We start from the raw sequence: 17,161 nt of genomic DNA, 5'->3' as shown, positions 1-17,161 counted from the left end.
TAACTAGCAAAGTCAAGCAATTATTAGGCAAAGGACATTCGATATTTCCGCAGTCTGACTACATCAATCACAAACTACTCCTCAACACACTAAGTGAGCTTGGCATTATGGACACAGTATTCAACTGGTTCAGAGACTTCTTACAGAACAGGAACTACTTTGTCCGGAAAGACAATATAGTTTCAAAAAGCTGGCAGGCATTCTGTGGTGTTGCCCAAGGATCCCTCCTCTCCCCTATACTCTACAACCTATTCATGAGCTCCCTAGGCAACATAACCTTAAAAAACAATGAAGTTAATTGGCACTAGTTTGGATTTGTGAATGCATCTGCCTGTGCACTATTCTATAATATCGAGCTCCTAAATCTCAAAGTATAAAACTCAAAAGGGGGTACTGCAAAAATTTGCACACGGTGTTACAGAATATCACTACAAAGAAAACCATCAGGAGATTAAGGATGATCCAGAACACCGCTGTCTGCCTCATATTTGACCTGAAAAAATGGGACCATGTCACCCCTTTCTACCACAAACTCCACTGGCTCCCACTAGAATCCAGAATCATATTCAAATTCGCCTGTTTTTTCTACAAAACAATATTTGGTTTATCCCCAAGCTACATCACCGCTCACTTCACCCTTAACCACAACTATAAGAACTCCTGAAAAATTCAACTCTTCGCCTTCCCCTCCCTAAAACTATGCCACTCAAAAAAATTCCTTGACAAAACCTACGCCTTCCAAGCCGCCAAACTAAACCCTTGGCTAGCCCAAATGGTCCTCAAGGCCTACAACTACCTCGACTTTAGAAAACTACTCAAAACTCACCTATTCCGAGACCAAGACCCCTAATGCCCCTTTTCAATCCTCCCCCCGCTGTGATCCACTCCCCTTCCCCTTCTCCCTCCTCTCCTCCCCACTCCTCTCCTTGCTGTTCGCAACTCTATGACTCAATTCGATATTTAACCATTTGTAACTTCTCTCGCTTTGCTGTTTGCAACACTACGATCAACTTGATATGTACCCACTTGTAATCTCTCTCTAACTTATGTGAACCGCCTAGAACTCTTCGGGGTATGGCGGTATACAAAAATTAAGTTATTATTATTATTATTATTTACGCCCCAAAATACCATGAATTGGGCACGGCCCGTTTTGGGTCCTTCAGCAACAAATAAGGACATTGTATTTATTGAATAAAAGAAGCATCAAGAACATTGGTTTTCCACAGTTTCATTTGTTTGGGTTGCCCTTTTTCTCCTGTGGAAATTTTGGGTCTTCTTTGTTTGTTATGAGTTGGGCACAGGCATTTACATCAGGTTTCAGCTGACATACCTACCTGCACTCAACTTAAAATGCAGGAATCAGCTCTAAGCCCTATTCTATAAAGGATGCTCATCCCAGAGCACCATTTATAAAATTGTGTTTTCCACCATTTTTTTTTTCACCATTTTTAAATTTTGAGCAGTTTATACAATTCTCCCCCTCCCCCTATATATCTTGGACTTCATTTTATGGGTCTCAGCGATCCACAGGCTCTCCAATTTAGAGTTAGGCTCACCCAGACACTGGTAGCAACATAAGCAAATGAGAACCGGAACCAGTGTCAAAATCTGTACTGCATGGTGCCCACATGTTAAGCTCAGGCCCAACCAAAGATTCATTTCTGGCTATACCACTGCTGTGAAAGTGTGTTAATATACTACTTTCATGCAATGCACCCTAAAGGAAATTTATTTTTAAAATTTCTATTCCGCTTATAACAGTGTATCACAAACTGTGTGCCGTCTGAGATTTCAGGTGTGCAGCGAGATGCCGGAAAGGAGGAGAGGTTCCAGCGCTGGCTGACTGCCTATAGGACATGCTTCTCACAATGACAGGCACATACTGTAGGCAGTCAGCTAGCGCCAGTGCTTCTCCTTCTCTCTGCACCTCTTCCCTTCCAGCACCCCCCACTGGCAGCTCAGGGCCCTATCTTGAGGGCCTTTGCACTAGAGAATGACACGGTGGCGGTTTACCCGCGGCCACCGCATTTTAGCCGCGGGTCACCCGCCGAAAACGGGGAAGAAAACTAGCAGTCGCTGCGGCGACGGGGACAAGGCCATTCACCGCCCGCAGGGCGGTGAATGGTCTTGTCCCCCGCCGTGAGGCATGAAGGATCGCGCGGTCCCCGCAGCTTACACCCGCCCGCCCAATCGATTCCAGTGTCCAGCCAGCTCTCTCCCCTCTCCTCACCCCAGTCCGCAGATCCTCCTCCTCGGCGACCCGCACGCTACCAGAGAGCCGCGCACACCCGCCGCTGCTCAGCCTCGATCTTCTGCTCTGACGCAACCGGAAACAGGAAGTTGCAGCAGAGCAGAAGATCGAACACTGAGCAGCCGCGCGTGTGCGGCTCCCTGGGAAAGCGCGCAGGTTGCCGAAAAAGAAAACCCACAAACCAAGGTGAGGAGAAGGGAGAGAGCCGGCCAAACACCAGGATGGACCGGGCAGGCAGGTAGTGGCCGCGGGGACCGTGCGATCGCTAGTGTTCCCGGCTCAAATTGGAAGGAGGGAGTGAAAGGAAAAAGGCTTATATGGATGCAGCGGGGACGGTGACGGGGTGGTGAATGGGATGGCAGTGGCGGTGACGGGGCGGTGAAAGGGATGGCGGTGACGGTGACGGGGCGGTGAAGGGATCGGCGGTGACGGGGCGGTGCAGAGGATGGTGGGCCGGTGACGGGGCGGTGACGGGGACAGATTTTTTCCCCGTGTCATTCTCTACTTTGCACGTCCACAAACTTCCAGATGCTCTTGAGCCATGGGCACCATGTTTAGTGTGCCACAGCTTCACAAAGTTTGCAAGACACTGGCTTAAAATCTAAGCGGATTACAATTTGCATACAAAGTAAAAACAATACTGTCATAGGCTTAGTAACAAATTAGAGAAAACAAGAAACTGAGGAAAGTCGGTCCAAGCTGATGGCTTTGTTGAAACAAACAAGTAATCCATATAAATACATCTAGGGCCGGAACCTCTAGAAACATATCGACCCTACACGGTCTGTGTTTCGACACTATTGTCTTCTTCAGTGGTCCCTGCTGGTCCTAAAAGTGAACTTGTAGATTAAAACACAGTGTCTCTTCCTTGAAAGCGACGCGTTCAAAATAACAGAGTTGTGCTGGGAGCTTGGAGCACAACTCTATTATTTCAAATGCATCGCTTTCAAGGAAGAGACACTTTGTTTTAATCCTCAAGTTCACTTTTAGGACCAGCAGGGACCCCCTGAAGAAGACGATAGTTTCGAAACACGGACCATGTAGGGTCTTTATGTTTCTAAAGGTTCCAGCCCTAGATGTATTTATGTGGATTACTTGTTTGTTTCAATAAAGCCATCAGCTTGGACATCGACTCTCCACAATTTCTTGTTTTCTCATGTGTTCTCTTTGTGGAGAGAATAGGATCAATTTCTTTTGCTGTTTCAGTAACAAATTAAACATCCCTACAATTTCAACATCATCACAGTGCTACCAGTTTTAGAAAATGCCTTAAAAAAGAGGTGAGTTTTCAGAGACTTTTTAAAGCTCTTTAGAACTTGGCACAGCCTCAGTGCTTGGAGGGAGTGGGGGTGGGTGGGTGGTGCAGTTTTTCATTTTCATCAATCCTAATAACCCAAGTACTCAAGGGACCAGCATATCCTATCAAACTTTCTCATAAAGAGCATTAACTTTTATTACAGTGTAGCAGATATCCCAAAGCCTGGTCATGTGATTATTCAACTAAATCACATGTGTCAAACACAAGGCCCACGGGCCGAATCCGGCCTGCCTGGCCTTTTTTATGTGGCCCGCGACAATGCTCCCAAACTTCCCCTTCTCACAGCTCAGTGTGTCTTTTTTTCCACACCGGTCAGATGTCACTGTCATGCTGAAAAGTCTGCCGGCCTCGGCAGCGATTCAGCAGTGTTGTCCGTGGCTCCCCTTCCAGCTTTCTGTCTGCCGTGGTCCACCCGGGTGGAAACAGGAAGCTGCGCATCATTGGAGACAGACCGCGGAAGGCGAAACTCAGGAGGGAGAGCCACGGACAACATTGCTGAATTGCTGAGGCCAGCAGATTTTTTGGCTTGGTGGCGACATCAGACCGGCGCTAGAGGGAAAGACATGCTGGGCTGTGAGGAGAGAGGGACTGGCGCTGGAGGGAAAGGCAATCTGGGCTGTGAGGAGAGAGGAACCAGCGCTGGAGGGAAAGGCATGCTGGGCTTAGAAGAAAGAGAGATGAAGGGAGAGAGGTTGGATCTGGGGTGGTGTGGAGGAAGAGGGAAAAAGATACTTGAAGGGAGAATCATTGGGAAGAGAAAGGGAGAAATGGTGGAACTGGGGGGAGGGAGGGAGGCAGGCAGGCAGACAGGGGGAGAGATGGGATGGGGGCAGTTGGGAAGAGAAAGGGAGAGAAGTTGGGTCTGGAGATGGGAGGGAGAAATGTTAGGATGGGGGTGAAAAGGAGAGAGAGATGCAGCATCTCTTTTTTTTCCCCCTTTCATCTCATTGTTCAGCATCAAGGGGAGAGGGAAGAAGTACAACAGAAAAGAGAGGGAGCAAAATGTTAAACCAAGAGGAGAGGAGGAAAGATAGAGGAAATAGGAGGCTGGTAAAGGAGTGATAGGAAAGCCACAGAATAAGAGAAGATGGAAAATGGATAGGTAGCTGAAAATTTAAAAAGGAGAAGGATGAGAAAGAGGGCGAGATTTGAGTGGATAGAGGCAAAGAAAATAGGAGAAAAGTTGAAAGGCAAAAATCAATATGTTAGAGACAGGGACTGGAGCAAAAGAGAAGAGGAGAAAAAAATGGATAACAGACATTGGAAAGAGAATTAGAAGATAGACAAAATCAGAAAGAGAAACTGGGACCAAAAGCAAAATGACCAGAAAATAAAAGGTAGAAAAAATAATTTTATTTTCTATTTTGTGATTAAAATATGTCAGATTTGAAATGTGTATCCTGTCAGCAAGCATGAACTAGGACCTAAAAGAGAGAGGAAAAGTCTTTTTTATTTATTTTGCATGTAACACATAGTCGGTGTGGGGTTGGAGAGGTTGTATCCCTAAACTTCTACTAACCCCCTCCTTTGCTGATGCGTAGCATGGGTTTTGGCACCGGCGGTGATTGATCCGATGCTCATAGAAGACCTATGAGCGTCAGAGCAGTTGCCACTGCTGCCAGCGCTGGGGCCCACACTGTGTATTAGTAAAGTAGGGGGTATCTTAAGAAAAAATGTGGCCCGCGACTTTTTAGATTTCATCCCCTTATATGATTTGAGTTTGACACCCCTGAACTAGAGCAATGCCAGCATCTGTGGACAGCCTTAAAATGGTGTCCATTTCAGACTTATGCATGGCAACAACTTATAGTTATTGTTTATAGTTTATTTATTTGCACCCCGCCTTTTCCAAAGCGGGTCACAGCAAATACATACATAATCATCATTATGGCAATACACGTACAACAAACAATTACAGATGATAAAAAAGCAGATTAAGCGACCAGCACTCTTTCATACAAGTTGAAGTACAAAATTCAAATTCCATACTTCAATTTGCCAAAAAGGTGTTTTTTCAGTAATTTTTTTAAGTTCTGCATATTTTTCTGCTGGCGGATGTATAATGGAAGCCTGTTCCATTCCCTGGGACCTATACAAGAAAATATACTGTCCCTGGATACTTACGACTTCGATTCTTTCTCAGTTGGAATGCATACATCTGCACGGTCGACAGGATGCAACTGCCAAAGCAGAGCATGTGGCAAAATGCTCTCCACCAAATACTTTGGTGCCAAATTATGCACTTAGAGGTAAACCATTAATAGCAATTTATATCAAATCCTCTATTTCAATTTATGCCAATATAATGTAGCATAACAACAACCATTAATTTTACTGCATATTACTGCCTGGACTTGTTTTCTCAAATAGGGAGAACTTTTGGCAAGACTGTACTTTTTTTCATGAGAATCAGAATATCACATCACCATTCACCTAGAAAATATCATAGTATAAGAAACAAAGCATGCCACGTTTAGGTCAAGGGGTTAGATCTATGATTAAAGGGATATAATAGAGAAACACTGCCAGTCATTAAGAGAAGAGCAGAGTTTCTTGTGTTTTACTGATAATATTTTTGCTTATTTCCAGAAAGCACAGTTTGGCCCAGATTCTATAAAGGGCACCTATATCACGCCTAATGCTGAGAGGGACTTAGGCGTCCAAACTAAGGGCCTCTTCTATTATACCGCGCTAGCAGGTTTAGCTCGGGGAGCCGCGCTGCTCCCGACGCTCATAGGAACTCATTGAGCATCGGGAGCAGCGCGGGACATTCAGTGTGGCTACCCGCACTAAAACCGCTAGCGCAGTTTAGTAGAAGAGGGGGATAAGTGTTTAATGAGCCATTTAAGGGTCTTAACAAGCGATAATTGGCACATGGATGTCCAAAGGATGTGGATGTCACTTTGTAGGTGCATCCACAATTTCATGGACGTCCATTGGGGAAAACTCACACCTAACGTAATAGGCGTTGGGCGTGAAATGGGCATCATCTGGGTGAGGCTTCAATATGGACATCCTTCGATTCATTTACATAACGCTGAGCAACTTAGGGCATCCATATCATGCCTACATTTTAGACGAATGAAAACCAGGTCTACTTTTGAGCATAGTTTGAGCTTCAGATAGATGTGAGTTCTATGGATGGAACTTAGGCACTGTTTGGACGTCCTTAATGTGATCTGCTAAATAGCTCTATGGGTTTTTATTTTTGCTTTATTAAGCTCAAAATACATTTAATAAGTCACCACATAAACAGGGCACATCAAAACAGATATATTGCATGCAGAACTTTCTATTTTTGTGGACAAACAGCAATGTCATTTGCTAATTAAAGGGAAACATCCATTAGCTGAAGCAGAGCATATGAAAAAAAACACAGTTTTAGGTTTCTTACTAAAAAGCTACCATTTTTTTCTGACTATACAGTGTTCCAGTCAGCTCATTACTGAAAGCAAGGAAAGCACCCCCCCCCCCCCCACAGCCAGCCGGGAAAGGAGAACTCCACGACCCTGCTTAAGCGCCGGTCGTTGGCAGCAAGCCCCCTCCTGTAGAATCACTGGGGCTCGGGTTTGACTTCGTTTAAGTTCTGCAAAATTTTATTTTAGTTTAATCTGTTTAATCTGCTAAGTACTGCCCAATTGCTTTTCTTTCTTGCTCCCTCACAGAGCTCGTCGGACCTCCCTCTTGCTGCATTCGGCAGCGTTTTCAAAGTCGGGACCAGCTCCTGCACGGAGCTTCCACCGAAACTGCCCCCCCTGCAGCCGGGCGTGTGAACCAGCTCCGCCCCCCTGGGTTAGCAAAACCACACAAATCACACCAAGTGATTCGGCTCGCAGATGTTCGGCGCGCCGGCTAAGGCTGCGTAACATCTTGCGAATACTATCTTCTGCCTGTTCTACCCATTACATGTACTATAATCTGCATGTTCTATAAACTGCATGTACTGCTCGTTATAGATTGTTATGAACTGCACCATAACCTGCTATATCCTGCACAATCTGCATCTATAGCCCGTTATCACATTTATAGCCTGTTATAGCATGTAAAATTTGTTACTGCATGTATAGTCAGTACTGCATGTATAGTATAGTCTGCTATTGCTTGCACAGACTTGTTATCACTGTCTCCCATCTATGCATCATCCCTGTGTCTAGCTTTCTAGTTCATATGCTTAGCCCCACCTCAGTCTGTATCTCACTACTAGCTATTGTTAGTCCCACACCGTCAGTACCTCATTAGCTTTCTAATTGCGTGCAAATTCTTCCTCAGTTTTCGTCCCTCTCCCATTTCCCTCTGTCCTCACCCAACCAAACTCTCCCCCACCTGCCTGGCAAATCCAACCCCCACTCGTGGGTTTATCCTCATTTCCCATCATGAAACCACCTTTCTGGCTCCTCCTTCTCCTACTATGCTCACTCACCAACATTTCTCACTGCCCAAAACCCCTCCCCCACCTCCCCGACTCTACATACTCCAACAGCACCTGCCCTGGCCTTAAAATTCCCATACTAATACGAACCAGATCCCATCCTTTCACAAAACACCGTGGAGTCAATCATTCCTCCTTAAAGCCTGTTTCTCATGCCAATCTACCCAACCATACCTCGGACTCTCTCACCCCAGTCCCAATTCTCTACTGTAACGCCAGATCAGCCCAAAACAAGACCCAAATACTAAAAGACTTACTCAGAGATTTCGAACCTGGTTTCCTGTGCATCACAGAAACATGGATCGAAAGAGATGATTCTTTCACACAAAACGAACTCTGCCCTCCTGGCTACTATGGTCTCTTCTCACCCAGAACCAACCGGAGGGGAGGAGGCCTGGCCCTGCTTTACAAATCCTTTTTCGATGTCCAGCTCCTTGAAAAGGGCAGCCATACATCACTAGAATTCTTGCTAGCCTTAGTCAACGACGAACTCCATCCCTACCCATTAGCCATTCTGCTACTTTACCGCCCACCCACCCCCTGGAACAAATCCTCCGAACTCGTCCTAGAGACCATAACAAGGGCCTTCCTAAAATTCCAAAGACTATTGATCATTGGCGATATCAACCTCCACCTAGATGATAACACCAACAAGGATGCAACCGATTTCAAAGACTTCCTCACCTCCCTCGGTTTCACTGCCCCTCCGCCCACCCCTACCCATGATAAGGGGCATACTCTAGACATCATCAGCTTCCTCGACCTGACTGAACACAAAACTTCTGCTGAAGATGCCCATTGGGAACATGTCCCCTGGTCTGATCACCTTCTTGGCTCCGCCTGCCTTCCCATTTTCATGTCCCACCTGGGCACTCCTCCCCGAGCTACAAACTATATCACCTACCGCAAAAAAATCATGAGTGAACTGTTCTGGTCCCAATTTCTCAACCATCTCCCTCCTTCTCCTGACCATACCGACCCTGATTCCAATTGGCACAACTGGGTAACCCTTTCTGAATCCACTTACCGTGCTCTCGCTCCTCTCTCTACTAAACCTATCTCCCACTCCTGCAAAGCTCCCTGGTATCTTCCATATCATAGGGAATTGAAGCAGAAATGTCGGGCACTGGAGCGTAAATGGAAAAAATCGAAATCCCCTTCTGACAGACAATCCTGGAGAGACAACATCAAGTTCTACAACACGGTATTGACAAAAGCAAGGAAAAATTTCTATGGTGACAAAATCACCAGATCAAAAAAACAAACTAGTACACTGTTCAACATCTGGCGTAATTTAACCTCAAAAAATGACTCCACCTTCCCCTTCTCTCCCCCATACGCAAACGACCTAGCCAAATTTTTTAACGAAAAGATCATTACCATAAGAAGTTCTTTCCCCCAACCATCTCTTACAATTCTCTACCTCCCAATGACTCCAACCCTATCCCTGCTGATAGATCCTGGACTGCCTTCGAAATAGCCTCCAAATCCCAGATCTCTAAACTTTGTCTCAAATTGAAATCCTGCAAATGTATCCTAGATCCTTTCCCATCCTACCTTTACGATAACATTCCTGCGCAGGCCATCTCCTCCCTTACCAATCTTGTAAACACTACCCTACTATCTGGCCTGTTCTCCACAGAAATGGGACACATTGCCTTATCCCCTCTTCTGAAAAAAGCTGATCTCGACCCTTCCTCACCATCGAACTACCGCCCCATAGCAAATATCCCCCTCCTAACCAAACTGCTTGAGTCCATAGTCGCTACCCAGCTATCTTCTTACCTAGAGAGATTCTCCATTCTCCCCCCTATCAACATGGCTTTAGACCTAGCTTCAGCACCAAGTCCCTCCTTGTCTCCCTAATATCAAAGGTGCAACAACTACATTCTCGAAACAAATTCGCTGTTCTGTTACAATTCGACCTCTCTGCTGCTTTCGATGTTGTTCACCACAACATACTACTTTATCAACTTTCCGAGATAGGAATTGATTCCACCATTCTTAATTGGTTCTCAAACTTCCTTCGCTCTTGCTCCTACACTGTCAACTCTAATGGCACCATGTCCTCTCCTTGGTCTCCTTCTTGCGGTGTTCCACAGGGATCACCCCTATCCCCTATCCTTTTTAATATCTATATGTCCTCACTGAAGCTCTTCCAGCTTTCCCCCCTTGAAACAATCTACACATACGCCGATGATATCCTTGTCCTTCTTGAAACAGACCAGAACCTCATCAACCTCCACGATAACATAACATCCTGCATAATGAGACTCCACTCCTGGTCCCTCTCGGTACAGTTGAAACTAAATGAATCAAAAACAAAATTACTCTGGCTCGGCCCAAAATTAGAACACCTGCCCTCCCTCTCCGCACTACCCTCAGGCGCTGCCTTACACCTTGAGTTCTCAAGCAAGGTCCTTGGCGTCATTATTGATTCCTCTCTCTCCCTCAATGACCACGTCAACTCCTTGACAAAATCATGCTTTATCAGCCTCCACATGCTAAGGAAAGCAAGACCCTGCTTCTGCCAAAAACATTTCACTGTCCTTGTCCAATCCATCATCCTCTCCAAACTTGACTACTGTAATGCCATTTACCTATGCTTATCAAAAAAAATGCCTCCAAAGACTCCAGCTTATTCAGAATACAGCAGCCAAGCTGATCTTTGCAAAACATAAATCTGACCATGTCTCCCCACTCCTGGCCAATCTTCACTGGCTCCCAGTGATTTCCAGAATCTAATTCAAATGCTCTTGCCTGGCTTTTAAGATTATTCACGGCATCCTTCCTTCCCTATTCCCACTTTCCTTCAACTCCTCGTGCCCTGACTCCACCAGGACCGCCCATAAATTAAAACTATCCTTCCCCTCCCTACATGGTATTCTCCACGCAGGTAAACTGGGAAAATCACTTCTATTCAAAATCACATGTCTCTGGAATGACCTTACCATCCCGCTGCAGAACCTGAGCTCCCTCCATTTATTCCGCAAGCAACTAAGAACCTGGCTCTTCTCTACCATGTAATTTCTTTTTTCCCTTACTTTTCCACTCAATTTATAAACTTATGTAAACCTTTTCCTACCCTTTCTCATTTTTAAGTTCTTGTAAACCGTGCCGAGCTCTACTTCCGTGGAGATGATGCGGTATATAAACTTAAGGTTTAGTTTAGTTTACATAACTTCATTTGCAAAAGCTTAAAAACAGATACAGACCTAAGCATGGTTTCTACTTCATTGCAAATGGAGGTGTGCAGCTGCACAATGCTGACCTCATTGTGTGATCATCAAGGTGCACCTGAAGGTAGAATGCCACAATTAAAATATGCACTGAGATTTGAACCTATGACCGCTGGAAGATAGGAACAGGGCTTTTACCCATTGAGCCACAGCAGCTTCCACTAATGTCTTTCTTCCTCACATCTGATATGATAGCTTAGGATCTGCTAAGTTGTGATCTTGTCAGGTATTTTCACCTTCACATAGCTAGGATCACTAAGATCTCATGGTAGGAACCCCCATGACTGAAAGGAAGCCGCTGTGGCTCAATGGGTAAAAACTCTGCTCATCTTCCAGAAGTCAAGGGTTCAAATTCCAGCACATACTTTAATTGTGACATTCTACCTTGCAGGTGCACCTTGATGATCTCACAATGAGGTCAGCATTGTGCAGCTGCACACCTCCATTTGCAATGAAGTAGAAGCCCTGCTAAGGTCTGTATCTGTTTTTAAGCTTTTGCAAATGAAGTTATGTATGCAATCTATATATAACCCGATTCTCTAAAAGACATCTTAAAATTTGGACATCAAACAGTGCTGAGCATGATTCTACAAAGGACACCTATCTTGGACATCCAAACTGGGCCTAACTTTAGATGCACTTTGCAGAATCAGGGTCTTTATGATTAGAAGACTGAAGCAAACACAAAACAAAACAAAAATAACAAAAAAACCAAACGGTAATAGTCTGTATTTTACTACTCTGAGAAAAGAGTGCCTACCTTGTAATCCAGGGATGCCTGGATGCCCAGGAGGTCCTATAGGTCCTGTATGGCCATCTCTTCCTGGTAGACCAGGAGCTCCCCTGGGGCCTCCAGAACCAATTGAGCCAGGCGGGCCAGGCGGACCAGGAGAACCTTGCTGGGACTGACAGTGACCACAATTTTGTGTTCTTCTAGTATGAAGTAAGGATGGCAGCTGAGCTAGAATAAATCAGAAAAGTTATATTTCTACTTTAATTTCTTAAATATATTTTTTTGTTGATTTAACATATGAAGCCTATTATATAAATGATAGCAAGAACCTATTTTACTACAAAGAACACTAGCATAACTTGTATGTTTAGTTATGTGAAAGAACTTATGCTAGCCATAGAGCTGGTATAAATGTCCATGCTTAGATGTGGGAAATTTACAAGTAATTTGTATCCATTTATTTTATGCATGTAAGAGTGAACCCCAACTATGCTCCTTCTAGTTTCTAACCATATAAGAATATAAGAACATAAGCATTGCCATACTGTACAGACTGAAGGTCCATCAAGCCCACTATCCTCTTTCTAACAGTGGCCAATCCAGATCACAAGTATCTGGCAAGATCCCAGAGTACAATAGATCTTATGCTGCTTTTCCCAAGTCCATATTAATAATGCCTTATGGACTTTTATGAAATTAGCCAAACTTTTTTTAAACCATACTAAACTAACTGCTTTTACTAAATCTCTGGCAAAAAAAATCTCTGGCAAAAAAAATTCCAGAGTTTAATTACACATTGAGACCCTGCTTCTACAAAAGACACCTAAAGTTAAGTACCTAAATCAGCATGATTAGCCAATCTAGGAACCTAACTATTATTTAATAAGTTTTAATAAATGCCATTCATTGAAAATTGCTATTAAAAAGCAATTAAATCAGAAGTCTACTCCAAGGCGTGGTTAGGGGTGAATTCTGGATGATTATTGGGTGTGTTTTAACTTAGGCACATCCACTTAGGCCAAGAAAACCCTGGTATAAATAAAGTGTACCAAAGGTTTCAGTGCCTACCAGCGCCTAAGACTCTTTTGGAGCCAGTAGTTATGATTCTATAAATGGCTCTAGTATATGATTGACACTTGTGCTCCTCGGTGCCTACATGTTCGGTGCGTTTATAGAATCAGAGCGTGAGTAAAGAAATCTTTTCTCTGGTTTGTTACAAATCAGTGGTCTCAAACTTACGGCCCCAGGGTCACATGAGTCCCGCCAGGTACTAATTTGAGGCCCTCAGTATCATAATCACAAAGGTAAAATAAAACAGTTTCTTGATCATATGTCTCGTTAGCTATAAATTACAATATTATTATTAAGACTTAGCCAAAAGGAAAAATTTGTAAACTATAAAGAATTTTACCTCATGCAAAATTGTAATTTCTTTAATAAGACATTAACTATTTTTTTTTCTGAGGCCCTCCAAGTACCTACAAATCAAAAATGTGGCCCTGCAAAGGGTTTGAGTTTGAGACCACTGTTATAAATGTACTAGTAGCTTCATTGCATGCCCTCCTAGCTCTTCTATTTTTAGAAAAGGTAAACAAGCAATTCACATCTACCTCACTCAGGGAGTGCTAGGGAGGTAGAATTCTTAGACATCATAAATGACTGCTTCTTGGAACTGGCCAGTAACTGACAAGAGGGGGAGCTATTTTTTATTTGGTCCTTGGTGTAATGTATGGCATAAGAACATAAGAATTGCCACTGCTGGGTCAGACCAGTGGTCCATCGTGCCCAGCAGTCTGCTCCTGCGGTGGCCCTTAGGTCAAAGACCAGTGCCCTGAGTCCAGTCCTACCTGCGTACATTCTGGTTAGGAGGAACTTGTCTAACTTTGTCTTGAAACTCTATAACTTGCTTATATTGTATGGTGAGCCCTCCAAAACAAACCAAAAACTTACTGTACCCACCTGTACACCACAACAATAGCCCTTACCCTGGAGCTGTCATCTTAATGTAGGTACAGTAGGTTTTTGGAGGGGCTCACCATATAATATATGCAAGTTATAGGGACATCTGTACCTGGGACTTTTAATGTGAAATTCACTGCAGTATTCCTTAGAGCAGTGTTTCTCAACCTTTTCAAGCCAAGTACCCCCTAAGCCTAACAAATACCAGCCGAGTACCTCTGCCCAAACTCAGCCCCTGACTTGCCCAAACTCCACCCCTGACTCCACCCCTATAATAATAGTACTAATTGTAATTCTCAGATCTAACAGACCACCAAATCCTGTCACTTCCTCCTCTATAACATTACCAAAATTCGTCCTCTTCTCTCTGAACATACGACCAAAACCCTTGTCCACACTCTCATCACCTCACGCTTAGACTACTGCAACGTACTTCTCTCGGGCCTCTCGCGCACCTGTTTCTTGCCTCTTTAATCCATTGAAAATGCCGCTATTTTCACTCAAGTCGCTTCATTGGCTCCCTGTCCATTTTCTAATACAGTTTAAACTCCTCTTGCTGACCTATAAGTGCATTCACTCTGAAACCCCCCCAATATCTCTCCTCACTCATCTACCCTATGCCCCCCCCTGTAAGCTCCACTCATCGGGCAAGCTCCTCTTATCTGTACCCTTCTCTTCCACTGACAACTCCAGACTCCATCCCTTCTTTCTTGCGGAACTGTATGCCTGGAACAGGTTGCCTGAATTAATAAGTCGTGCTCCGTCCCTGGCAGTGTTCAAATCCAAGCTAAAGGCCTACTTTTTTGAAACTGCTTTCAACATTTAACTCCCCCTTACTGCTGTCAGATACCTATACCCACTATAATCTCTCCAACCCTGCTGCTGTCAGATACCTATACCCACTATAACCTCCCCAACCCTGAAATATCCTGTCTAAATTAGGTTGTAAGCTCTTCTGAGCAGGGACTGTTTATTGTATGTTAAAATGTACAGCACTGCATATGTCTTTCAGTACTACAGAGATCCAGGAAACTACAGACCGGTGAGTCTGACCTCGATACTGAGAAAGATGGTAGAGGCACTGATAAAAGACCACATCATTGATCACCTTGACGGACACAATCTGATGAGGATCAGTCAGCACAGCTTCAGCAAAGGATGATCTTGCTTGACGAACTTGCTGCACTTCTTCGAGGGAGTAAACAGGCAGATAGACAAGGATGACCTGGTTGACATTGTATATCTGGATTTTCAGAAGGCATTCGACAAGGTTCTGCATGAACGACTACTTTGGAAAATTGAGAGCCATGGAATAGAGGGTGAAATATTCACGTGGATTAAAAACTGGCTAGCGGATAGAAAACAGAGAGTGGGGGTAAATGGACAATACTTGGACTGGAAGAATGTCACCAGTAGGGTGCCGCAGGGCTCGGTGCTTGGACCCGTGCTCTTCAACATATTCATAAATGATCTGGAAATGGGTACGATGAGTGAGGAGATTAAATTTGCAGATGATACGAAGTTGTTCAGAGTAGTGAATGCGCAGGGGGACTGTGAAGATCTGCAACGTTACATAACCACGCTCGAGATATGGACAGTGACATGGCAAATGAGATTCAATGTGGATAAGTGTAAGGTAATGCATGTCGGTATAAAAAATCTCATACACGAATACAAGATGTCCGGGGTGGTACTTGGAGAGACCCCCCCCCCCCCCAGGAAAGAGACTTGGGAGTACTTGTCGACAAGTCAATGAAGCCGTCTGCACAATGAGCGGCGGCGGCGAAAAGGGTGAACAGAATGCTAGGAATGATTAAGAAAGGGATCACGAACAGATCAGAGAAGGTTATCATGCCGCTGTACCGAGCCATGGTATGCCCTCACGTGGAATACTGCGTCCAGCACTGGTCACCGTACATGAAGAAGGACACAGTACTACTCGAAAGAGTCCAGAGAAGAGCGACTAAAATGGTTAATGGGTTGGAGGAGTTGCTGTACAGTGAAAGATTAGAGAAGCTGGGCCTATTCTCCCTTGAAAAGAGGAGATTGAGAGGGGACATGATCGAAACATTCTAGGTAATGAAGGGAATAGATTTAGTAGATAAAGACAGGTTGTTCACCCTCTCCAAGGTAGAGAGAATGCCGTAAAGTAACCCCTTAAAATGTAGACACCAGCACTATTCTGATAAGGTATATTAGAATGAAGACACTGTCATATATTACAAACTCAACTGAGAGAAGTTATCTCGCAGCTTTGATAGACTTCATTCAGCTAAAGTTAAAGCTTTATGTTCACTGGTCCTCAGCGGGCCACCACGCACTCAAAAATTCTCATTGTGCAGGGCTTTACGCTCCCACTCGTCATTGGAACCAGCACGCATTATCAATTTTTTAAATATTTTTAAATAGCTAAGTGTAAATACTAAAAGTACTTAGCTTTTAGTAAGACGCTGTGCAGGTTTTTTTTTTTCTTTACACCAACATGTTTTGCCCATGTGAATCGATGGGCTTTATCAAGGTTCCCACTCCCTGTGAAATATAAAAACCAAAAACCTGAGCTTCCACAATGTATCGTACTTACTAGCAGTCATTCTCCAGCTAAGCATTATTCAAATAAAACTGATATCCCGTATTTCCCCTCTCACCTCTTAATAACATTCAGCCACCATTGCGTCAAAATGAAATGGCGGGTCGGCTTCCTATCATGTGTTTTATAAGCTCCCGCCCCTGACGTCAGCATCCCCACGAAACCCGGGGTGATGACGTCAGACGCCGGAGTCAGTCCCTTTAAATGGTAAAATTTAACTAATACATTTAATAAAATGAATTAATGGATGAAGTGGAGGGCATAAACCCAGACCAACAGATCTTATATCAACGAGGCCCACTCCAACTCGTTGTTAAGTCCGGTGGGAACGACACTGTTTAATCGGTAGATCCACCGCTGTTCTAGCATATTAAGTCTCCGCTCCCAATCCCCTTCCTGCTCACTCATATCGATGTTATCAATGATTCTCCAACAGCGGTGGATCTACCGATTAAATACTGTCGTTCCCACCGGACTTAACAACGAGTTGGAGTGGGCCTCGTTGATATAAGATCTGTTGGTCTGGGTTTATGCCCTCCACTTCATCCATTAATTCATTTTATTAAATGTATTAGTTAAATTTTACCATTTAAAGGGACTGACTCCGGCGTCTGACGTCATCACCCCGGGTTTCGTGGAGAT

At 44.3% G+C, this 17,161-nt stretch overlaps 1 protein-coding gene across 1 annotated transcript in view; it reads right to left on the bottom strand.

Annotated features, from left to right (window-relative positions):
• Window positions 1–17,161, bottom strand: part of LOC117357880 (collagen alpha-1(XXI) chain-like) — a 381,914-nt gene that overhangs the window by 17,255 nt on the left and 347,498 nt on the right. Inside the window, exon 31 of the mRNA XM_033939103.1 lies at window positions 12,001–12,201. Within this exon, the coding sequence (XP_033794994.1) occupies window positions 12,001–12,201 (201 nt within the window). The remainder of the gene's footprint in view (window positions 1–12,000; window positions 12,202–17,161) is intronic.

This window comes from Geotrypetes seraphini, chromosome 3 (genome assembly GCF_902459505.1).
Source record: "Geotrypetes seraphini chromosome 3, aGeoSer1.1, whole genome shotgun sequence".
NCBI classification, from domain to species: Eukaryota; Metazoa; Chordata; class Amphibia; order Gymnophiona; family Dermophiidae; genus Geotrypetes; species Geotrypetes seraphini.
The sequence above is the reverse complement of the archived record's forward strand: the minus strand, read 5'-3'. Positions and strand labels throughout refer to the sequence as shown.